Source organism: Halichoerus grypus, chromosome 3 (genome assembly GCF_964656455.1).
Source record: "Halichoerus grypus chromosome 3, mHalGry1.hap1.1, whole genome shotgun sequence".
Taxonomy (NCBI): Eukaryota; Metazoa; Chordata; class Mammalia; order Carnivora; family Phocidae; genus Halichoerus; species Halichoerus grypus.
The window spans coordinates 16,320,460-16,343,954 of record NC_135714.1 but is presented as its reverse complement, the minus strand read 5'-3'; the positions used below and the strand labels follow the sequence as shown (position 1 = coordinate 16,343,954).

Below are 23,495 nucleotides of genomic sequence, written 5' to 3'. Positions count from 1 at the left end.
AATTTTAAGGTGATACAATTCCACCCATAATCGTGTCAGAAGTCAGACTGTAGGAGATAAAGGAAGAAGCAGGAGATAGAAAATGGACCCAGTGGATCTAGTCAACTTTTCTGAGACATTTGACAATGCAGAAAAGGAGAGGAGATAAATATGTTTTTTTTATCATTCTTATTTCTGTTGGTGTTGAGAGAGAATGTGACAAAGTAGAAAGAACATAAGATTTGGCAACAGAGACTTGGGTGTGAATCCCAAGTCAGGTCATGATCCCAGGGTCCTGGGATGGAGCCCCGAATCGGGCTCCCTGCTCAGCGAGGAGTCTGCTTCTCCCTCTGCCCCTCCCCCTCCCCATGCTTGCTCTCTCCCTCTCAAATGAATAAATAAAAATCTTTAAGATAAAATAAAATAAAATCCCCCTAAATGCATGCTCCTAAAAGGTGGTTGAGTCAACTCGTGGATTTCAAGTCCTGTGCAGAATCATGCTGTGCTCTCCAGAGTTTGCCTCCAGGAATCAGTCTTGATTGGATTAGGTGGTGTTGCTTTTTTTTACTGTCTGCTGGTGAATTGCTGATGATTTCAGGTTTTTAGAGCCTATCAGCCTCCTAGAAATAGAAACAGCCCTTTGGCAGTTAGGAGTCATTAGGAAGTAAGGTACTAGTCAGCTGGGAAAACAAGAGTCCACAGATGCTTCAAGTGTGGTGCTTTGAATATTGTGCATGCTGCTCATCCTATCACACATTTAATTCAATTACACTGACCTTCCGGCTCTGGGTCTTTTGTCTCCGTCTCAGCCTCAGCAAGTCTGTGACAGCTGGAGGAAGAAAAGTGTGTTGGTGGTGTGGCTCAGATTGCTGTGTGGTTACAAAGGCCAAAGAATGAATGCGCTGTTTTGTTTCTTTCCAGTGGAAGGGTCACTGGGTCTAGAGAAGTTGTGCAATGATTGAAAGACTACTCAAAAAATCTGATTAAAATTTCCTCTGCTTTTGCTTTTGCTGTGTTTCTCAGAACAAGGCGTGGAGAACACAGTGATTCCAAAGAAGGCATTTAAGGTCTACCAATGGTCCACAAACCTCAGTTTCAGAAATAATTTTCTAGAGGGTTGCTAAGGTTCAAGGGGTCCCAGGGGAATGGAAACTTTAGTAGCAACATCATTTGTTTGCTGATTGACCCATTCAACCATTAATTCATTCATTCATACACTAAATAATTCTTGAGTGACTATGGGGTACCAGAATCTGTTAGGTCCAGAGGATATACATATCCGTAAGACATTGCCCGTGTCTTCAAGGAACTCACAATGGAGAAGGCAGGCATGAACAGTTCGTAATGTTATGTTTTGCATGCTTCATGAGAGGTAGGTAGGGTGTGAGAACTCTGTCCAGGGAGCTACCAGTTCTGTATGGTGGAGCAATCTGGAAAGGCTTCAAAGAGGAGGCAGTAATACTTAAATTAGATCATAAGGGATATATACATTTCAACAGGCAGAAAGAAGAAAAGGGAACATTTTAAGCCGAGGGAATTACACTGTAATCGACTCAAAAGAAGCTTATGTGAAGGTATTTTTCAAGAAAGCAGAGTCTTTCTATCTGGTATTATCTATTTACATCAAGTCTGTTCCAGGGCATTTATTTCTGCATTGGCAACTACAATAACAACAGCATAGTCCAATTCATTGGATCAACAGCAATCTTAGGGAGTACCTCCTCCCTAAGCTCAGGACCTATTGAGTAGAATCAACCCATTCTACTCAAATGTTCCAGTGAATGAAGGAAAAAATTGAAGGATCCCCATTTGGGCTTTTTTGAGTTTCCCTGTAAAGTCCAACCTGAGGTCAATTTGTGAATGCCTAGCTGCCATTTCCCCAGCCACCCGTAGGCCTCTACACATCCTTCAGGTGCATATCTCGCTTACTTTCGCATCAATTTTATGCTTGTCAGGTCGAGTTTATTCTTGGCCTTCCCATCTTCTCATGTCCCTTTTATTATTCTTTTCCATCCATCACTATCCTGCAGCTTTTCCATCTCACTGTTTCAAAATAAACTATTACAATATGAAAAGTACAGAACAAATGTCTGCTTTTATCCCCTCTTCCCCATTTTGACAAACATGACAATTCTAAGTACCTGTTTCATTGCCATTATTGGTCTTTTGTAAACTTGAGGGCAGTCATTAGGACACCCCAGGATTAGGGTTCTGCGGAAACTTCTTTATCCCTGCTCTGTGAGAGCGCTGGCCCATCACTGCACTTAGTGAGACAGGGAAGGAAGTAGGTACAGGTGTTAGTGAAAGGCAGCACTGAGTATCAGAATGATGTGACTTTTGGCAACGATAACTATATTTCCAACTGACACATAAGACATGGAATTGGAACACCCTGGGTGCAGAGTTGATGAGAAAAAGCTCTTCTCCTGAGCTTCACTTATCTGAGTTGGAAATCTGTAGCTAAGAGGAAAGAATATAATGGAGGTTAGCAAGCCATGGCTTCAGGGCTGGGCCTGGATGCTTCTATTCCTGTTGAGTTCTTTAGCCAAGGTGTGGATTGGCGGATGGCAAGAAGAATGTCTTAGGCCTCCATTGGGCCCCACTGCAAAAAAGCTGAAATTAATCAAGGATCCTATACTTTGAGACCTGAGCACCCAGATCCTAATATATTCCAACACCTCCCAAATAGTGTTCTACAGGACCCTAGGGCAAATATGTATAGGTTACCAGATGTGACTTGTGGGGAGAAAGGGTTCTTTGGACAAATACACTTTGGGGTCAATTGGGTTAAACAAAGTTAAACAGAATTGTTTGTTGCACATCCTCTGGAAACCTTTAATTTCCACTGTTTTGGTCCCAAACTATGTTAGCATTTACAGCATTTCCCAGATTTTTATTCTTTTTACATAGAGCATCTTTGAGAAATTATAGTGTAAATATAATTCACAAAAGAAAGTACAATGTTTTAGAATTTATCGGTAGCTATAGACTCCTTTGGCTAACAGAGTAGGGTCTAGCCAGAAGTTTCCTCAGGCCCAGTCCATCCAGAGTGCACCCATGAACACTGAGTTTATACCCGTCAAATCAGCAGCTGATTACTCACTTCAGCACCTGACCTGGCTACTTTATTTATAGCCCCAGGCCAAATATTTGATTTCAGTGGAATCCTCAGAGAGTATTAGCAGAGTCCTACCTCCCAGTTGTGTGATACATAGGGTAATACTGATTGTCATTAAACTGAAATTCCATTTTTCTAACCCATACTTGGTATATATACACACCAATTCCAGGTTTTAAGGTTATTCGTGATTTTGTGCACTCTTCAAACTGTATTATAAAAATGCTAATATTGTAATATCAAATCATTAGAGTTTGGGGGGGAAAAGATTATGTGGAATTGTCTTAGCTTAGTTATGTAAACTCTGGGAAATGTAAAGACTACTTTAGGCGGTATCAGAATCCTTCCTCTGGAAAAATCGCAGACATCCAGTAAATGTTTCACTGTTTTCCTGTGTTGTTGTGTATAAGCATCGGTGACCTATGACTGTTCTTCAGCCTCTTTTTGGTTCTCCTCCACAGACAGCGTGGAAGATGAACTGGAGATGGCCACCGTCCGGCATCGGCCTGAGGCTCTGGAACTTCTGGAAGCCCAGAGCAAGTTTACCAAGAAAGAACTCCAGATTCTTTACAGAGGATTTAAGAATGTAAGAACTTCCTTTTTGACTTTACCTTCATACTCTTCTCAGCAGAGCATTGAGAAGTGAGAAGGAAGGAGGGGAAACATATGATTCTGTGAGAGCCCCATCATATGTATGTTTCATATGGATCTTTCCTAGATATGAATATTGTCAATATCCATTTAGACTTTGAGTCACTTTGGCACACCAATGCTCATACAATGTGGGTGCACATTAAACAAGGATAAGTATAGAAAAAGGCATACTCAATTCGGTTCTTGGTATGTTTTGTTTGGTTGGTTGGTTTTGGCTGTAATGATATCATTTCAGTAAGCTTCAATTCTCACTTCATTATTGAACTATAGTCTTATGTTTGACTTGAATCTTGACTATAGATTAAGGCCCATCAAGGAACACCATTCCTGACATTGGAGAAGAGTCACTATAAGTTTCTAAATAAACATGCTACCAATGACTCTAGACCATAAGTGTCTGTAGGTAGTCCTTGCATCTGGTTCTTTGTGATTCAGGTGCACCTCCTTTCTGAGGGAATCATCTTCAAAAGGAGTGATAGTTCATGCATACCAGAAGGTGAGGATGAGAGACAATGAGTGACCCAAACAATTGATCAGGGACACATTCTTGTTGGATACTTGGTATGTGTTTAGTATTAAGCTAGATTCTGTAGGTTATTCAAAAGCTAGAGAAGATATTCAAGGCGCTTCTGGTTTATATAGGAGAGAAGACTTGTCATGAATTTATTTGAAAGCAATTCATCCCTGGGGCACCTGGCTGGCTCAGTAGGTAGAGCATGTGACTCAGTCTCAGGGTTGTGATTTCAAGTCCCACATTGGGCATGGAGTCTACTTTACAAAAAAAAAAAAAAAAGGCATTTCGTCCTTAAGAGTGTCAAATGATTGTGAATCAAATGGCATACATGGGCCAAGATGTATTATGTTCTTACACATATGTAAACCATAGTAGCTACACTGTAGGTACCCTTTGAGATCCAAATTAAATTGCATTGATCCCTCCTCAAGTCTTCCCCCTAACAGCCCCATTCCATGGTCTGTAGACTCTACAGTGTCCAAAGAGTTCTGCTAATTCCAGCCTCTTCAAATCTGACCATCTCAATTGCTACCTCAGTGCAACCTCATGCAGACCAAATGACAAACTCTGCCTCTTCCACAGTATGCACATAAAAGTTTATTCAGAGAATGTGTAACGCTAGTTGACTTTTCAGAATATTTTTATAGGGTTCCATCATGCATATTGCACACAACCTTCCACCATCTCTGACTCCATGGGGTGTCTCTCCACCCCATTTCTGCTCTCACCACTCTCCTTGCCTGGGCTTTCTAAGTTTTTCTCTCCCCATTACTACTCTGAAACCTGGTTCTCTGCTAACACCCAGGCCTTTGTGGGGGTAGACTGGGTGGGAAGAGGGGAGATGGCATGGGGATAGGCACTTGCTCCACACAGACACAACTCTCATTAAAAGGAGTCTTGATGTGCAATCTATCAAGATAACACGTGTAAATAAACATGCATGAAGAGAAAGGGGCTTTGGAAGTGAGGCTAGAGAATTATTAGTTATGTCTATGCTGCACAGTATGCAGAGAGAGCAAACACTTACCGAAAAACAGCTGGAATGACCACTGGCAGTAGCAATCAGATACAAAATGGTTGTCAAATAAAGGAGAATTTCATCCAACCTCTCAGCATCCCTGCTATGTTATCGCTCCACTGCCGTGATGGAAGGTCTCTCCATTTGGGGTCAGGCTGCTTTGTGTACCATTTGTTGCAAATTGAAGTCACGATTACTGCCATCGTTAACCTCCAGAGGCAGCATCTCTGCAGGTCGGTCTTCTCCAAGTGGCACTTCACAGAAATTGCCCAGACTCTGAGGTCTGCATTCGTTTATTTTTGTCTTTTATTTTCTTTCATTTTTATTGCTCTCTTTTATTTTCGTCTTTGCTTACTTGGCCTCTTTTCTTCCTCTTCTCCTCTCCTCCTTCTTTTCCAGGCCCCTTCGCTTTCCCCTTTTCTTACCCTCCTGATCCCTGCTCTTTTCTTCTTCCTGTGCTCTCTCCCTCCTCTCTACCTCCTCTGTCTCTTCTCCTTATCAGTTCTTGTCTCTTTTCTTTCACTTCCCTCCCTTTCCTTTCTCTTTCTCTTTTTCTCTTCTCTCTGCATCAATTTTTCTGTCCCCCAATCCTGCGCCATGAGATCAATGTCCATCAGACCTGAGTGTGCCCAAAGCATATTCACATACTCCTTTACGAGAAAGAAGTCCACAGTTCGCTCAGAAAATATTAATTGATGTCTCTGATAAATCAAATACAACTGTTCTTTTCATTTGTGGTTATTCCCCCCTAGTCAAATGTCCAACTCTAATAAATATATCCTGAATTATATCAAGAGAGGCATGAAAGCAAGGCAGTGACACTCATGTTTAACAGGATGGCAGCAATCTGAACCAGCTTAGCGTCAGAGAAAGCAAACCAACTACTCTTGGTTTCCTGAACAACAATTATCTCAAGTTCTTAAGGTCAAAAAGTCATTTCCATGGAACCAATTGGATTATTTATTTTTAATGAAACCGTTTAAAACTCCCTATATTTTTATTAAAAGGATAAACTGATTACCAACATCTTAAGACAGTCACACTGATATAAAGAAACTCACCATGGCAAATCACCCCTGTTTGTAAAGATTGCCAGAGCCCCCCAATCTTTTCTCAGTACCTGATCCCTGATAGCATTTCCTCATATCCAACACAGATTATTAATAAAAACGGGGAATGGGAGAAAGGTATGCTAGTAAGAGAAAATTTCTCAGCCTGTCACTCTGTTTTACCTTCTGAGTCACCTCCACATTTTTATTTCTCTTACCACCTGCTGAACTGAGTTTCCAAAAGTAGGCAGCTGATAGAAATGCAGAATATAGCATAGGGTTTCTCCATCTTTAGTGTGCCTTGGAATCAACTGAAGGCTTGATTGCTGGAGTCCAGCTCCAGCCGGGGTGGGTCTCTCGTAGGAAAGGACGGCGTCGGCGAATGAGGAGACACAGACACAGGATCAGGTTGCAAGCATCTCCTCCTGACAGCCTCGGAGGAACTTTATTTATATGTTAGGATTTTTTTGTTTTTCCATACTTTTGTAACATGTGATTATGTTTTTTCACAATTGACTGAGATAATCTTAGATCATTTTCTGGATTAACAGCCATAGCCTTCTTTTATTTTTCCTTTGTAATGATTAACATGACCTTTATTGATTTCCACTTATTGACCTCCGCTAAAACTAAAAAACAATATGCAAAGAGAAAGGTGCTAGACAGAGAGCGTGACCATCTTGCTATTTTGTTCTATAGCGCAGGAAATATAGTGAGCTGTGGAACAGCCTGAGCTGTTCCTTTCTTAGAATCTTGCCGCTTCTGAGGCGCCTGGGGGGCCTCGTGGAATTAGTTTCATTATGATTGCTTAGATAGGCGTAACTAAGATGGGTAGTCACTTTATCATGAAACCCCAGAAATATTCCCACAATTATAAAGATTGCCATAAACAAAATGAGAGAGAATAGCGGGAGCCAGCTGTGGAGTCTCCTGTTTTCAGGATCGTCCCCCATACTTGGACTTTGTCAAACAGCATGAGTAGCTTGGCTCGCGCCACTTGATAAAACCCAGATTGCTGGGCCCCAGCCTCAAAGATTATGATTTAGTAGGTCTGAGATTGGGGTGAAGAATTTGCATTTCTCATAATTTTCCAGGTGATGCTAATGCTGCTGGTCTGGGGACCACACTCTAAGAATCACTGTGAAGATATCATAAGCTTCAGGTCACTCAGACGCAGGTCCATATCTTACTTGTTTAGCCAGCTGTCTTTGAATCAGTGGTCTGTGCCTCCTTATCTCTATAAATTGGGATAGTGATGCCTACATTGCCTGATTTTTGGTGTTTTTTTTGGCTGAGTTTTGTCTGTTTTTGAGAAATTAAGATAATAAACATGAAGTTCAATAAAAAGGAGTTATAATAGTAAATCTCCAAATAGTCAAAACTTAGTTTTGTGTTCCATTGAAGTGGCCAGTCATGGTTGGCCTACATCCTCCCCCACAGTGTTTTGGGTTTTGAGCTGTGTACCTATGTATTAGAAAGGATGCTGAAACCTACAAGGTATTCTCTACATGTCAGCAGTCTCAAACTTAACTGCATGTTGCAATCATGCCAAGACCTTTAAAAATTACAAATAGGTTGGTACCATGCTTGGTGATTCTGATGTAATTGCTCTGGGAAGAAGCAATCCTGAGTATCAGGATTTATAAAGCTCTCCAGGTAATTATAATGTGCAGCTAAGATTGACAACCAGTGAACTAGATGCATAAAATCCTAGTCATAAGGTGCTTCTGTCACAAAAAGAGTTGACCTAATTGTGATGAGTCCCATAGTCTTGAATACCAATGGTTAGACTGGCTACTTTGGAACCTTATGAGGTCTTTTGTGGGTTTCCACCCCTTGGGGAAATGTGTGTGTAGGTGGGTAACAAGTCTTACCTCTGATGATTCTGACTCAGTTAAATCTGAAGTGATGCTCAATAATTTTTTTCTAAACTTCTTAATTAAAAAAAAAAAATCCCATTTAATAGATAGCTAACAGAAAGCCACATTTGGTAACCACTGACCCGGCAGGTCAGATAAGTATCCATACACATGATTCATAAACTTGATTTGCTGTTCTCTTTCAAAATCAAGCATAACTTCAGTTCAATTTTAGGTGATCATGAATGGTCTTCTGAGGCATTAAGTTTTAATATGGCTATGCCTCTTTGACATTTACTTTCATTACTTAATAATTTACAGCATATCCTTCCCATTGTTTAAGGCAGGACGTGAAAGTTACAAGAAGTTAGATCTATTTGCTTTGGACACCTGGTGCCTTCCTGCCCCAAATCCTTCCCCGCTTCTTTTTCTTTCACTAATTTGAATTATAATAGATCAAAGTAACCATTAGATTCAAATATATCTTTAAGGTGTCATTTTAATGCTTGGTAATGCCCTTCTTCCCTAAAAATGCTAAGTGTTAATATCCTTTCTACCTAAAAATGAAGGATGTCTGTATTGGTTTTTTAATTGTGTGTAACAAGTTATCACATTTGTAGTGGCTTAAAAAACACTCATTTATCATGTCACAGTTTTGAGGGTCAGGAGTCCAGAAGCAACTTAACTGGGGCTGCATTTCTTTCTGGATCCTGGGATCCTCTTCCCAGCACACATGGTTGTTGGCTGAATTCATGTCCCTGTGTTGTATTTATGAGATCCCCACTCTTTTGCTGGCTGTCATCCTGGGGCCACTAATCTCCTGGAGGCTGCCTGTAGTCCCTTGCCCATCCATGGCCTTCTCACAGAATCTCTGATAACGTGTAGCTCACTTCTTCAAAGTCAGCAAGGGAGAATCTCTCTAGTCTGCTAAGGCAGAGTCTTATATAATGTAATATAGTCATGGGCATGACATCTCATCCTACCACCTCTGTATGTCCCAGCACTCAAGGCAAGGAGATTAAAAAGAATGTGACTTACGAGGAGTCACCATAGGGTGTGTCCATCACAGCAGTGTTCCTAAGGAGACAGCAACCCCAGAAGCCAGCAACCCAAGCAGCTAAATTAAATCTGAAGTCACATCTGAAGCATGGCTAATCCCCACCCTCAGTGTTGTACCTAAAATCCAGACCTCTCCTTGGGGATTTTGCCAATAGTAGCACAAAACTTTTCCTTGATTTCTGCAAGAGGTTTAATGTGGCCAAAGGAACCAGCAGGAGATGAAAGTTTTTTCATGGGTTTTTTTCCTACACCACTTGAAGAGTTTGAGAACTCACTGCATCTTTAAAAATAGATGAGGGGAAGTGAGGATGAAATTATAGGGGTCTACATTTTTTACAAAGTACTTTTATATAAAAAGCACTAAATCCCACTTATGGTAGGGTGGGAGAGAGGAGAACTTTAGCACATGCTTGAAAAAGAGCGGGATATGGTGTTTAGGATAGAGAAATAAGCTGCTAATTGCATAAGGCAATTGCTCTTTTATCATGAGCCCTTAGAGTTATTCTTGAGGCTTCACAGGCTGATTGTGTAACCTTCAGTAAATCACTTCATCCCTGGCAGCTTCTGTCTCCCTGTCAGCAAATTAGGGATTAAGATCTTCTCTTCCAATCATGAAGGGGGGTGGGTAATAATTGGTTTTGTTCTGCTCTTGAAAGACTCAGATAGAAGATCTTCCTTAAGCGCAAAGTATTACTCATGTACTTTAAAATCAAGGTATAAGAACAGAGTTAAAATATTATTTTCTATGCCCCAGCAGAATTTTCTGTCAGACTTCTAGGAAGCAGGGTTTTCTGAGAAGTTTGTCTACAGGTCTCAGCAGATAAACATGGCTGCCCTTCTGACTTCCAAATACTGGCATGATACAAGTGCTTTACTGGGTTCAAACCTTTCAACTGACACATTTTCTACCTTGAGCAGATGGTTTAACTTCTCTGGATATTAAATTCTCCTCGAAGATTCAGGCTATTAATGCCCACACAAGTGAGAAGATGATGAAAAATATTTTGCATAATTTCTTTCATTGAGAGTGTGCTCAGTAGACATTGGAGCCCTTCAGCTCTTCTCAACTCATTCTACTAAGTACAGAAGTAACTGAAATCACAGTGAACATTCTGGAATGTCATCTTGAAGTATATCACCTTACACGAGAGTTTTAAACAAAATCTGTGGCATTTGGATGCTTCTTCTTTATTTGTTTTTTTTATTTTATTTTATTATTATTTTTTAAAGATTTTATTTATTTATTTATATGAGAGAGAGAGAGCACATGAGAGGGGGGAGAGTCAGAAGGAGAAGCAGACTCCCTGCTGAGCAGGGAGCCCGATGCGGGACTCGATCCTGGGACTCCAGGATTATGACCTGAGCCGAAGGTAGTCGCCCAACCAACTGAGCCACTCAGGCGCCCGGGTTTTTTTTATTTTAAACTAACTAAGCATCATGCTTAATTTTTGAAATCATGTGGGGGGCATAAATTTTGAAATCATGTGGGGGGCACTTAAGTGTCTCATCTACAATCAACTCCTCATTCCACCTCACTGGAGATAAGTATGCTTAACTTTCTTCTTTACTCTCCTAGGTATTTTTTTGCATAGGGATTCTTTTGACACAACTGGGTTTGTTAATACATATATCCTACAGCTAACAATGAGCAATTTGTGAATATTTAATTTTATTTTCAGCTAACCATTAAACACATGTTGGTCAGGAGTTCCTGTTTGGGGACACTTTGAGCCTGACCTGGTAATTGGTCTAGTGGGTTAGCACACCAGTTCTCAGCCTCCTCTTTGATTGCTTGGGAATCCCCATAGGGGAGACAGTAGTTTCTGCACTGACTTTCTACCCTGCCCCTGCTCCAGAGAGGGATTTACTTTTTAAGGGCTATGCCAACACTTCACCACACCAGTATCCACAACTGCCCCTCTCCCCAACAAAAAGAGAGAGAGAGAAAAAAAAAAAAGTGGACTAAGGACCTTATTTCTGTTTAACCTATGAGTTTCCTAAAGACCATGGCCTGAGCCTGATTCATCTTGATATTCTCTACTCCTAATTCCAAATGTGTGGCCCATTGTACCACTCAGTATCTGGTTTTAGAATAAAACTACTAGACCAAGATAACAGATAAAAGTCATCTTGCATCATCCATATAATGCCTCACTTTTAAAATAGCTTGTACATTCATTAAATGAATATATATGCAGGATATTTAACGCTTGTTTTTCTCCTAAACCTGACTTTTCTCAATAAATGTTACCTCTCCATGTATCCAGTCACCCAGAAATCAGATGTCTTTCTGGATTCTTCCCTTAGAACCTGTTGCATCTAATTAATCTCCAAGCTCAGTCAGTTTTCTAGTCTTTATATCTCTCCCATCTACCTCTTCCTCTTCCTCTACACTGCCCTTGCCTCTCTGTCATCTCTCATCTGCATTACCACATGGCCTCCCAATCTCCAGGACTCCAGTCTTATCTTCCTCTGAACTTGTCTGCACAGAGGAGCTGAAAGCATCTTTCTAAAGCACAAATAGGACCCTGTTGATTCCTACTTAAAACCAGTTAATGTCTGTCCACTGCCATTAGAAGACAAACTCAAGAGCCTTATGCACTCATCAACATGTATTTGTTGAGTGTCTGCTATAAGTCCAACCCTGCGTTAGATTCTCTCTGTACTACAGTGACCCAGCTAGCTCTTGCTTACCTTCCCAGTCTCATCTCGTACTATCTTTTATTCATTCTGCTTCAGCCATAAAGAACTGCCTGCAATTGATGTGATTCCCTCTGATGAGTCTTGATCCTGTTTCTTCCTGCAGAGAATGCTATTCCCCATGACTCCCTTACCTTTCATGAGGCAAACTTCTATACCCTCTCCACATCGCAGCTTAGACTTTACCTCAACATAATTTTTTTCCATCATCCATTCTGTGAGTGCTGAATATGAGCCCACCACTCAACTAGGTATTTAGGATGCATTGACTAAAATGATGGGTAAGTTCTCTTAGAGCTTACATTCCAGTGGGAGCTGGGGGAGGCAGGGGTGGTGAAGGGGAGGGATAAGACAATAAACAAACAATTAAGGAAATCCCTGGTGTGATCAGAACTGTGATGAAATATATTATAAAAAGGCAGAAGAGAGAGCTTCTTTTGATGGGGTGGTTAGAGAAGAATTCCCTGGGGATATGGCTCTTAATTGAATCTAGAATATCAAGAAGGACACAGCCACCTGAAGGACATTCCAAGCAGAGAGAACAACCATGAATCCTGAGGCAGAGGTGAGGTTAGTGTGTGGAACCTGGATTATTCATTTTATTTTACTATTTCTAAAGATACTGAGAAAGTACTGGTTTTAAAAGGGTCAGATATAGTATATGGTAATGATTTTTTAAAGATGACTCTGTCAGGCTGCTCTAAGAAGAATTGAGTGTAGGGAACCAAAGAAAACAGGAAGACCCTTGAGAAAGAAGGTTCAGGAAAGTAGGGAAAGAAGTGTTGCTTAGACCAGGATGGTGGCAAAATATGGTGTGTTGGAGGCTGAGCTGACTGGCCATTTTGATGGTTTGGATTGAAAAGATGAGAGGAATTGAGGACTCAAAGTTAACTCAAAACTAACCAGGAGGTGGTAAGACTTCTGTGTGCATCAACTTTGAATGGCATTACTCTTTCTCATTGTTTTTGGAAGAACTAACTTGTTCACACAAATGTTTCCCTGGTAAATAATTTTTCGAATTCAGCGCATGTTCCCCAAAGAGCCTGCTGTGCAACTTTAGAAGTTTTGTGGTTAGCACTAAAAACAAATCCAGGGTACCATTCATACTGCAAGCGGCTGGCAGTGAACCGACCTCATAAAAGCAGATCATCTTCCATTTTTCTTACAGTTCCCACTTAAATGTGTTCATTAATATAAGCCCAACTGGCAATTATTTTAGTGATCCTGGCAGGCATTCAAATCTTCATTAAAATAAAATAAGTGCCAAAACTTTGGAAGTCTTTTCAATGCTACATTTGAGTTGATGTGTGAGACTCAAAATCTTCTTAAATCTGTGTGGATTAATTTAACTTGAGGGAAATATGAAGAAATGTGTCAAAGGAAATGACATAGAATCTGTAATTTTTTTTTTATCTATGCACGTTCTAATGAATTAGACCTAATATGTGACATTTCAACTCCCATAGAATTTTAGGAGTTTGAGTCACAACTTCTCATGTCAAGCTCTTCCTGGTTATTCATCCTTTCCACAAACATATGGAGCATCTATCACTTATTGAGTACTTACTATGTTCCGGGTACTTCACTCGTATTGGATACATATTATATGAGTAAAAGAGAATTGTCCTCAACTCATAAACACTGGAGTCTAGTGCAGGAAATGCAAACTTAAGAAAGGAAAAAACCAATTAAGTGCAAATTGTGGTACATTCAATGAAAATGATAGGACAGAATTCTGTGACACTCAGTTGGGCACAGGGAACCTCGAAGGCATGATGGTTAAGTTTTATTTGTTGACTGAGTTAGGCGTTGGTGTCCAGTTGTTTGGCAAACATTAATCTAGATATTGCCGTGAAGGTGTTTTGTAGATGTGATTAACATCTACAATCAGCTGACTTTAAGTGAAGCGTACTTTGATAACCTGGTCTGCCTCATCCAATTAGTCGAAGGTCTTAAGAACAAAAACTGAGGTTTCCCGGAAAAGAAGGAATTCTGCCTCAATATTGTAACATAGAAATCTTGCCTGAATTTTCAGCCGGCCATCCCGCCCTTCAGATTTCAGACTTGTGAGTGCCATGCCAATTCCTTAACATCAACTGCTCATTCTCTCTCTCCCTCCTCATTTCCTCCCTCCTTTCTTCCTCTCTCTTCTTCTCTCTCTCTCTCTCTGCCCCTCTCCTTCTCTCTCTCCTTCTCTCCCCCCACCCTCTCCTTCTCTCCGTCTCTCTCTCTCTCCCTCTCTCCCCTCTCCTTTTCTCTTTCTCTCTCCCTCTTTCTTGGTTCTGTTTCCCCATAGAACCCTGACTGACACAGAAAGCTTTCCTTAGTCAAGGGTTTTTATCTCAGACCTAAAGAGAGAACAACTCTTCATGAGCAAGGAAAAAGTTATCCCCGGTTGAAGATACAGCAAGTGCAAAAGCCCTAAGGCAGGAAAGGGTTTATAATATCCAGGGAATAGTGAAAGTTATTGTGGCTGTGGTTGAAGGAGAAGGGATGAGACCATCCAGGGCATGGAACAGGTCACACAGAGCCTTGCAGGCTAGCTTTGATTCTCTGTGGTAGGAAGCCATGGATAGTTTAAGTAGGGGAGTGATAGAACCTATATTCTTTAAAAACTCTATTTGCCAGATAATGGTTTTGGTCAAGGAGGGAGAATGAGGAAGGGGAAACTAGTAAGGAAGATCCTGCAGTAGTCTGGCCTATATGTGACAGTGAATTGGACTAAAAATTGTGCTAGCTGAGATATAAAGGAAAGGACAGAGAAATAGCTATCATTTAGGACTTTTTGATGGTGGGCAGCAGAAACCTAGCCTGACAGGAGAAGAAAGAGAAGTGCTTGGAAGAGATCTAGGGCAGCTCTCAGAACTGAAGGAAAACATGAGCACCCTGGTCTTGCAAGGGAAAGTGTCTGGAAAGCTCCAGGTAAACAGAAGTAAACTAATGGGGATGGGCACAATATTGAACTAGAAATACAGCTGTGTCTCGCACCCCTCGCTCTCTGCTTTGCAGCCAGGCTGGGCTCTTGTCAGTTTCCTAAGCACATGTTCTTTCCAGGGAGATAACTGAATTATGACACCTGCCAGAGGAAACTAGGAGGCGGAGCCTGTGCGTGGCTGGGAGAATCAGAGCTCACTACAAACCCTGTCCTTGCACTGCTTCTCTACTCATCCTAAAGTCCCGCTTCCCAGGCACTCCCCCCAACAACTTTCCATGGTGGTCTTAACTACAGTCTTATACACACGTTACTCTTATTTACATCGCTGGAAAAAGAAATCACTTGTGGAGAAGAGCTTCTGGCTTTTTCTGCTCTCAGGGTCTTTTCAAATGTTGTTTCCCAGGACAAACGTTTGCTCCTATTTAGTATGGATGGTTCCAGTAACATCCTAAATCCTGCCTCTTCTGATCACATGGGAGTAGATCAAACACCTACTCCCCAAAACATTCTGTCACTGCACTCAGTTTGTTTCTTTCTTAGCATTATCATCATCTGTGATAATAATTTATTTATTCACTGAATCCCTACGAGATGGGACATTAATGAGGGCCGGGCCACTGATGTTGGGCTTACCCACATATACCGAGTACCTGGTATTTTTCTTGGTATACAGTATGTTCTTAATAGGCACTTGTTGCTCAGACTCCCTCTTTAACCCTGAGCGGGACTGTGTGCACTCTGCAAAGGGCCCCCAGGACTAAATCTCACCCTCAGGGAATTTGTCCTGGCTAATTCTTCCTTTAGACCTGCTTCCCATGTTATGATACCTCTGGTCTCCCTCTTGTTTCTTTGTCCTGGGTTCTGTGCCACCCCTGTAGGTGAACTCTCTGTGGAGGTCTAGACTCTGGATCCTACCACCAGCTATGTTCCAGGTATCCTTAGATTCTAGCACCTGCAGTCCTGAGCAGGAACCCCCACCTTTTCCCAAACACCTCATCTGGGGGTGCTTCTCTGGCTTTGCTTGTCTGCCAAAAAAAAAAAAAAATGAAACAAGGGGATACAAAGATTAAGGAAACAGTGCTTCTGTTTTCAAATGCTTTACAATCTAACCACCAAATAAACACTACTAATGGAATTACTGAAGTAAAAAGGAGTCTAAAAATTTTCCTGCAAAGCCCTACTAAACACTTTAAAAGCAGTGTTTTTGAGCTTGTTCGCCTCATTGTGAGTGAGATAAGAGGTTAGCAATTCAAGACAAGAGTATTTGAGCCAATCTGATAAAGTAATTACCATATAAATTATTTTGCATAAAAGACCAATTTACATGGTACTGAAGATCATGTTAGAGAAATGGACAGAAATATATTAGAGTTAATAAAGTATGGCAAACTTCAGGAGTAGAAAGGCAAAGCTGGAGCATTAGTGGGTGCAAATATAACCCTTAAAGATTTTGAGAATCATCACTGAACTATCAAAAAGGAAAAAGAACCACGTCATCACATGTGGTATATTATTAATATGTTAATAATGCTTGAATTATGCACTATGCATTATCATAAAATGCTTTCACACACAGGCCATTTTCACATTAGGTCATATCATTTTAAGGCCACATCAAGAAAAATATTGACATTTTGTAGAAGAGGAAACAAGGGGCAGTACATTTACTGCTAATGTACAGAATGACAAGCCATTTGGTGACAGAACCAGGACTCAGACGTAGTTTGGGGTTTTTTTTTTTTCCAGTTCCATTTTGCCATAGCAACCTCTACTCACCATGCACAAAACTTTGAACACTATAATTTATAAATAATAAAAGAAAGAGTGCCTTTAAAACCACAGAGGAACATCAAAGGACCATTTCACTAGAGTAGATGATATTATTCCAGATTAACTCAGGATCCTCTTGAACCCTTTCCTTCTATTGTTCAAAAATCCTTGGTTAACAGAGAAATGTTTAGAGTGAGCTTAAATAGCACCTACCAAATCCTTCCGCCTGGTGGACATGTTCTTTTAAGCATTTGAATAAGTCAATAAGGAAATAAACAAAATAATTTTTTTTCCAATGTGAATTTTAAACCACTGTAGGTAGGCCAATGCACAACCTAATTTCTATTTTTGTTTTTATTTTTTTATTCATGAAAATACAAGCATTTTCTTTTTTTTAATTTAAATTCAATTAGCCAACATATAGCACATCATTAGTTTCAGATGTAGTATTCAATAATTTACCAGTTGCGTATAACCCAGTGCTCATCACATCACACACATGCCTTCCTTAATGCCCATCACCCAGTTACCCCATCCTCTTACCCACCTATTTTTGTTTTTAATATATCACCTATCGATCATCAAAAAATTCTGAAATTTGTTTAAGACACATATAATATGACCAATATACACAATAGATTCCACAACATTGAGGAAAGGAGAAAATTTTATTTTCCAAAAATGTAGGTCAAGAGAGTTACTGCAATTTGGCATTATAGTCCTTACCTTCTCAGAAACCAAGTATTCACCTTTTCTTTTTGTTTTGTTTTTCTTTTCTTTCTTTCTTTTTTTTTTTTTTTTGCTTTGGCTTTGCATAAATGGGCCAATGACAGTTTCTCCTATTTTTTAAAATTCTTTTTTGGTCCTCTGAGCATAATACGTGGTTACATCACTTCATCTTTAGGCAGCTATCTAGTTATGTAGCCTTTCTACATCATTATACACCTCCTTATCCCATAAAGAGATCATAAAATATTATTTGTTGAAATATCTAGAGAAAGGAAGAACAAAAAATATTCCAAGCAGTAATTCCCTGCCTTATCACCCAGAAAATAAATAGCACAATTCCTGCAGTTAAAATCCAAGTTGGAGGGCGCCTGGGTGGCTCAGTTGGTTGGGCGACTGCCTTCGGCTCAGGTCATGATCCTGGAGTCCCGGGATCGAGTCCCACATCGGGCTCCCTGCTCAGCAGGGAGTCTGCTTCTCCCTCTGACCCTCCTCCCTCTCATGCTCTCTGTCTCTCATTTTCTTTCTCGCAAATAAATAAAATCTTAAAAAAAAAAAAATTTTTAAATCCAAGTTGGAGCTTCTTACCAGAAATGTAGTCCAATGCAGAGTTTCATGGGGGGGAAAAAGAGAAAGAAAGAAAAGCACTAAACGTTATTTGAAATAAATTCCAGGAAAGGATATGATTAAGTTGCTTTGTGGTTTATTGCTACAGCTTGTGGTCTGTAATTATTTCAGGATGCATAGACCCCATATGTTATCAGTGGTGATTGGAAGTCGGGTGGGAAATAATGTTTTTCATGGAACTAATAGTAGATTAAACACATTTTAATGCACCATATACAATTGACTTTTTATTGCTTGTCACCAGCAGAATCAAGGCACCATGTAATCTGCACAATGTGTATGTGCTGCTGAAGCAAGCACGGTAATCTGCACAATGAAGTGAATGCTAGTAATGCCTACTTGGTTTCTTCTGGAACCCCACATAAAACCCCGTATTAGTTCACTAATGAAAGGCAAGCCTATTACTGAACACACTTTGTATTATCATTAATAAATGCTGCTGATTTGTTGGATAGATTACATTTATTGAAAACAGAATGGGAGCATGCAGTTAATTACCAATTTTCCCTAATTAATTAGAGTTTTATGTGACTAGAATATTCTTCAGTTGATCATAGCACTCGCTGCTAGAGTTGGATAAACCTGATGTTTAAGAAAGCCAATCTCTAGCAGTACCTTCTACTGCCCTCTTTCCTTCATTACTAATACTGGAAATGTAGCAAGGACATGTGGGTCAGTGCAAAGGTGGGAACTAAGAGCCATCTAATCCAGTACTGCAACCCCAGCTTTGATACTTGCTAGTCTTTTTACCCTGAGAAACTTCCCCGAACTTCACCTTCCTTATTTGTAAGTGGGGATAATATTATCTACTCGTAATAGTGGTGAGGAATCTAAAAGAAATCATTTATAAGTGGAGATGTTTATATGTGATAGATACTGATGCTGTGTTCCTAAGCCCTTCCATGAATACAACCAACAGAAACAAAAATGTCCCATGCTCACACTCTTTGGGTATTGTGGTGAAGGTAAATTATATAGTCAGATCTATGCTAATACACCTCTGAGAACAACTAATCCCATTTTGTCCAAGTTTTGCAGAGACAAATCTGAAGACTTGACCTATGTGATGGTTACTTGTCCTGAAGCCAAATAATCAATGAGTTAATGAAGTATCTCCTTTGCCTTCAAACCTGGTCTTCTGCTTCTCAGTGCAGAACTCTTGGTACTATAACAAACTGCTTCTGAAATTCTCAGTCACCTTGCCCATACAACATACCAAATCATGAAATACAACCTGTCATTCACACAAATTTATTGAGTTTCTACAGAAGGTGGAACTGCAATAAACATTTAGGAAATGGAGAATGCACAAATAGATGTGATTCTTGTCCTCAAGAAGTGAAGGGACCTTGTAACTTGAGTTATTTATTTTTCTACATTATTACTGTGGAGCCTGGACCATCTATCACATGCATAGCATTTTTTGGCAGAGTGATCATAACATCAAGAGGTTTAGAAACTTCCCAAGGTTATGGAGCTAATTAGTAGCTGAGACAGAATTATGACAGACACATCTGAGTTCCCATCCATAAATCCCAGCCTAGTATCCCAATAAGAGCACACAGAATGTCTAAAAAAATAGAGTGAAAATATTTTTTTTTAAATCTTGGCCCCAAATAAGTAGAATTTTCAGCTCTTTTATGTGACAACTAGGTAGAACCAGAATTTATAGTTCTCATTTGATTTATCAAGCCACCTCTGAGGTGCATAGTGGGTACTTGTTATGCAAGTACCATATGAAGTTCAAGATTACATGAAAAGGGGTTGATAAGGTGGTAAAACATCCTAACATATGGGTAAAGAGTGTAGACGCTGGAGTCAGACTGCCTGGGTTCACATCCTGATTCTGCTACTTACTCACTTACAGATGTCAGTTAGCCTCTCTGTAGCTCAGTTCCTATTCATAGATGACTGACCTTTTTGTCCAAGCAATCAGAAGAATGGGTTGACATTCAGAAAGATTGAAAGAAGGCCACATTTGGAGAAGAGGTCAGGAACCCCATTTTGTTTGGGGATTTAGGACTCCTTGTAGATGTCCATGCCTACTTATGCCATAGGTAGTAATAACATATATATGTTTAGAGTTCAAGGGGAGAGGTCCAGTCTGGGAAAGAAATGTTGGTGACCTTGATATCTAAATCACATTTATCTCTATGAGACTGGATGAGATCGCCAAGGGAACAAGAACAAGATATGGTCAGATTTATGTTTTAGAAACATCCCTTTGACACAGCCGAGTAAGAAGAACGAGAGCAGAGGCTGTTAGACCAGCTTGAAACCTACTGCAGTAGGTCAAGTTTGAGATTAGCAAGGATGATAAACAGCAGTAACTGTGGTAATAACAAAAATGAATTGTAATGCAATGTAACTGTAATAAAAAATGAGTACAATACCAGTTACAATTAAAAAAAAAAAAAAAGTGCTATAAGGGCCAGGACTCTCCTCTTATTTTTGTGATCCGAAGCCAAACAAGACAGAGGTTAGTTTGTCTCTTAGAATTTGTGCAGCTGGCCCCACAGGGAAAGAATGGACTCTCACCTTAAACTAGCTCAGAAAAGTCAAATTTCACAATGTTTTAAAGATGAACTTTCATCCATTTTTAGAATGTATGTTCTAGCCTCTTATGATTTTACCTTCCCTTGCCCCTGTTATCATCAGCACAACCACTTCCTATATTGAAAAGCTAGAGATGGTAAAAAAGAGGCAGTAAGGAAAGTTTCTGATATTTACATTGTTTAGGATATTGTCTCCTCTCCAGCAAGTCTGGACATTATAAAAACCTATTTCTCCTATTTCTGAGCACTGTCTTATTACAAATGCTTAAAATTCTTTATTCCTTGTCCAACATTCATGCACCAAAAACCCTGTAGGTGTGGAGAGGTTTGCATGTTTGTGTGTGTGTATTAAAATTCAATGAACAAGATGCATAAGGAAATAAAGGATGAAATAGAAGAAACTGGAACACATTGCTTAGAAAACAAAAGAATAAGAGCGAAGGATTCAGCTTTGGGGAATGTTTTGGAGTTCTAATTACAATGCAGAGAAATGTATTTATTTAAATTTAAATATATTTTATCAAGTCTTCTACCCTTCCACGTAGATGATCTTGATTTTATTTGAATATTAGTCCCCTCTCTCTGTACATCACTTAATATTAGTTGCATACAGCAAGATGGATCTATTCACACAATTACTTAAACTGGCAACATTTGACTTTCCATAGATGGTAAAGTTTCAGATTTGTGAACTTTCCAAAGAATAAACAAAGCCTATTATAAAGGTGTAGGGAAATTGCAGTTTCAATTCCTTTTATTCTCCAAATTATTTCAGGTAAATCCAGGGAAAAACAGATACACAGAGTGGGCTCTGCCTAACCATTACATGTTATAATAGTATTAGAAGCCAGTGATGTTAGCAGGTTATTTTATTACCTTTATATATATATATATATAGTAGCACAATTTCACAAGCTAGATATTTTTTAAAAAAAATCATTTCACGTGTCAAATTATTTCCATCAAGAGATGTAAATTGTGTGTGTGTGTGTGTGTGTGTGTGTGTGTGCATTCCAGATAGAAGGGCATGCCTGACCCCTCTCCCACCTCAAAAAATTTATAGTTGAAGTTCTAACCCCCGGTGCTTCAGAATACAACTGTATTCGGAGAGAACGTCTTTAAAGAGGAGATTAAATTAAAATGAGGGCATTAGGATGGGGCCTTCATCCAATATGGTTGGATTCCTTCCTCATAAGAAGAGAAAGAGGAAGAGAAACCAGGGCTGTGCATGTACAAAAAACAATCATGTGAAGAGATAGCAAGAGCGTGGCCATCTGCAAGTCAAGGAAAGAAGCTTCAGAGGAAACCAACCCTTGCCAGCACCTTGAACCTGGACTTTCTAGCCTCCAGAATTGTGAGAAAATAAATTTCTGTTGTTTAAGCCACCCAGTCTTTGGTATTTTGTTACTGCAGACCTAGCAAAGTAATAAGCTAGATTGGATTTTCTCACAGTGCAGTGATTTCAAAGCAAGTGACTTCTTAAAAAAATGGTAGTTGACTTCCAAGAGAGAAGAAATGGAAATCCAAAAGTGCTCGCAAAAACTAGCCTTTAACTTGCATGACATTGTTTCTGTTGTATCCTGTTGACCAAAGCAGTCACAAGGCCTGCCCATCTTTAAAGGAAGGAGAAATAAATTCCACCTCTTGATGAACGGAGAAGAAATGGACAGTGGCCCTCAATGGAGACTACATACCACAGGCCCTGTCAAACAGCACAATTCTCTTCAGCCCCTCTACTGGCCATCTGTCCTGCTCACTTTTAGAAGACCTTGTTTCCTACTTCAGTTGGAACATTGACACCATCTGGTGTTAAAAAACAGAGTTTTCTACCCTCTACTAAAAACCATATGATAATATCCATTATTTCCTTTGCTTCTTTCTTCCAGGCTTTGACAGGAAAGAATTTTTTCCCTGTTTAAAGAAAATTCATGTACCTGAACCTCAAAACATCCTTCATTCCAAGACATTTTTCTGCAGTCATCTTAAACAGTCCACTCTATCTGCTCCTTCCTCTTAGACAAATACCTTTCCTGGTCCCAAAGTATATTCCACCTTGGTTCAAAGTTTTCCAAAGTATACTCTTCCATAATATTACTCTTTTCTTCTTCTCATCAGAATTTTTAAAAGTGGGGTTTTCTCTCCCTATCTCCACATCATATCCTAGGATTCGTTTTTCAATACTCTACAATATGCTCAGTGGCACCTGGGTGCCTCAGTCATTAAGCGTCTGCCTTCGGCTCAGGTCATGATCCCGGGGTCCTGGGATCGAGCCCCACATCGGACTCCCTGTTCCGCGGGAAGCCTGCCTCTCCCTCTCCCACTCCCCTGCTTGTGTTCCTTCTCTCGCTGTGTCTCTGTCAAATAAATAAACAAAATCTTTAAAAAAAAAATACAATATGCTTCATCCCTAACATTCCAATAAAACTGCCCTAAATAATATATATTTTATAGGTATATGATGTTATATTTTATATATATAAATAGCCTCTTATTTTAAAAATGTAATGAAAGCTTTTCAGTATTTATATTACTGGACATGTCCAATATAGAATAAATATCCCTCTCCCTTGAAAATATTGTCCATTTCCTTGGTTTCTTTGGTGTTCTATCTATTCCAGAATTCTTTCCTCCTCAAAGGTTTCTTTTCCCACATACATCTTTTAAACACTGTTTTTCCTTGGGGTTTTGTCCTTAACCAATTGTTCTTTTCATCTGTATTCTCCTAAGAGGAGCACATCCATGTTCATGGAACCAACTACCACATATGCCAATAAATCTCCAGTATCTCCAGCCCAGGTGTTTCATTCAATCTGTCTGTCCCATTATTTGCTCATCACTTCATCTTTATTTATTTGACACCCAGCTCGATCTCACAACCCTGAGATCACAACCTGAACTGAAACCAAGAGTTTGACTGTGCCACCCAGGCTCC

At 39.8% G+C, this 23,495-nt stretch overlaps 1 protein-coding gene across 4 annotated transcripts in view; it reads left to right on the top strand.

Annotated features, from left to right (window-relative positions):
* KCNIP4 (potassium voltage-gated channel interacting protein 4) overlaps positions 1-23,495 on the top strand; it is a 1,107,245-nt gene that overhangs the window by 999,119 nt on the left and 84,631 nt on the right. For 3 of the 4 annotated variants that reach the window (XM_078068446.1, XM_078068444.1, XM_036120817.2), the window contains one exon: positions 3,559-3,683. In XM_078068446.1, coding sequence (XP_077924572.1) covers positions 3,559-3,683 — 125 coding nt within the window. The remainder of the gene's footprint in view (positions 1-3,558; positions 3,684-23,495) is intronic. The other variant, XM_078068445.1, reaches the window with a different exon arrangement.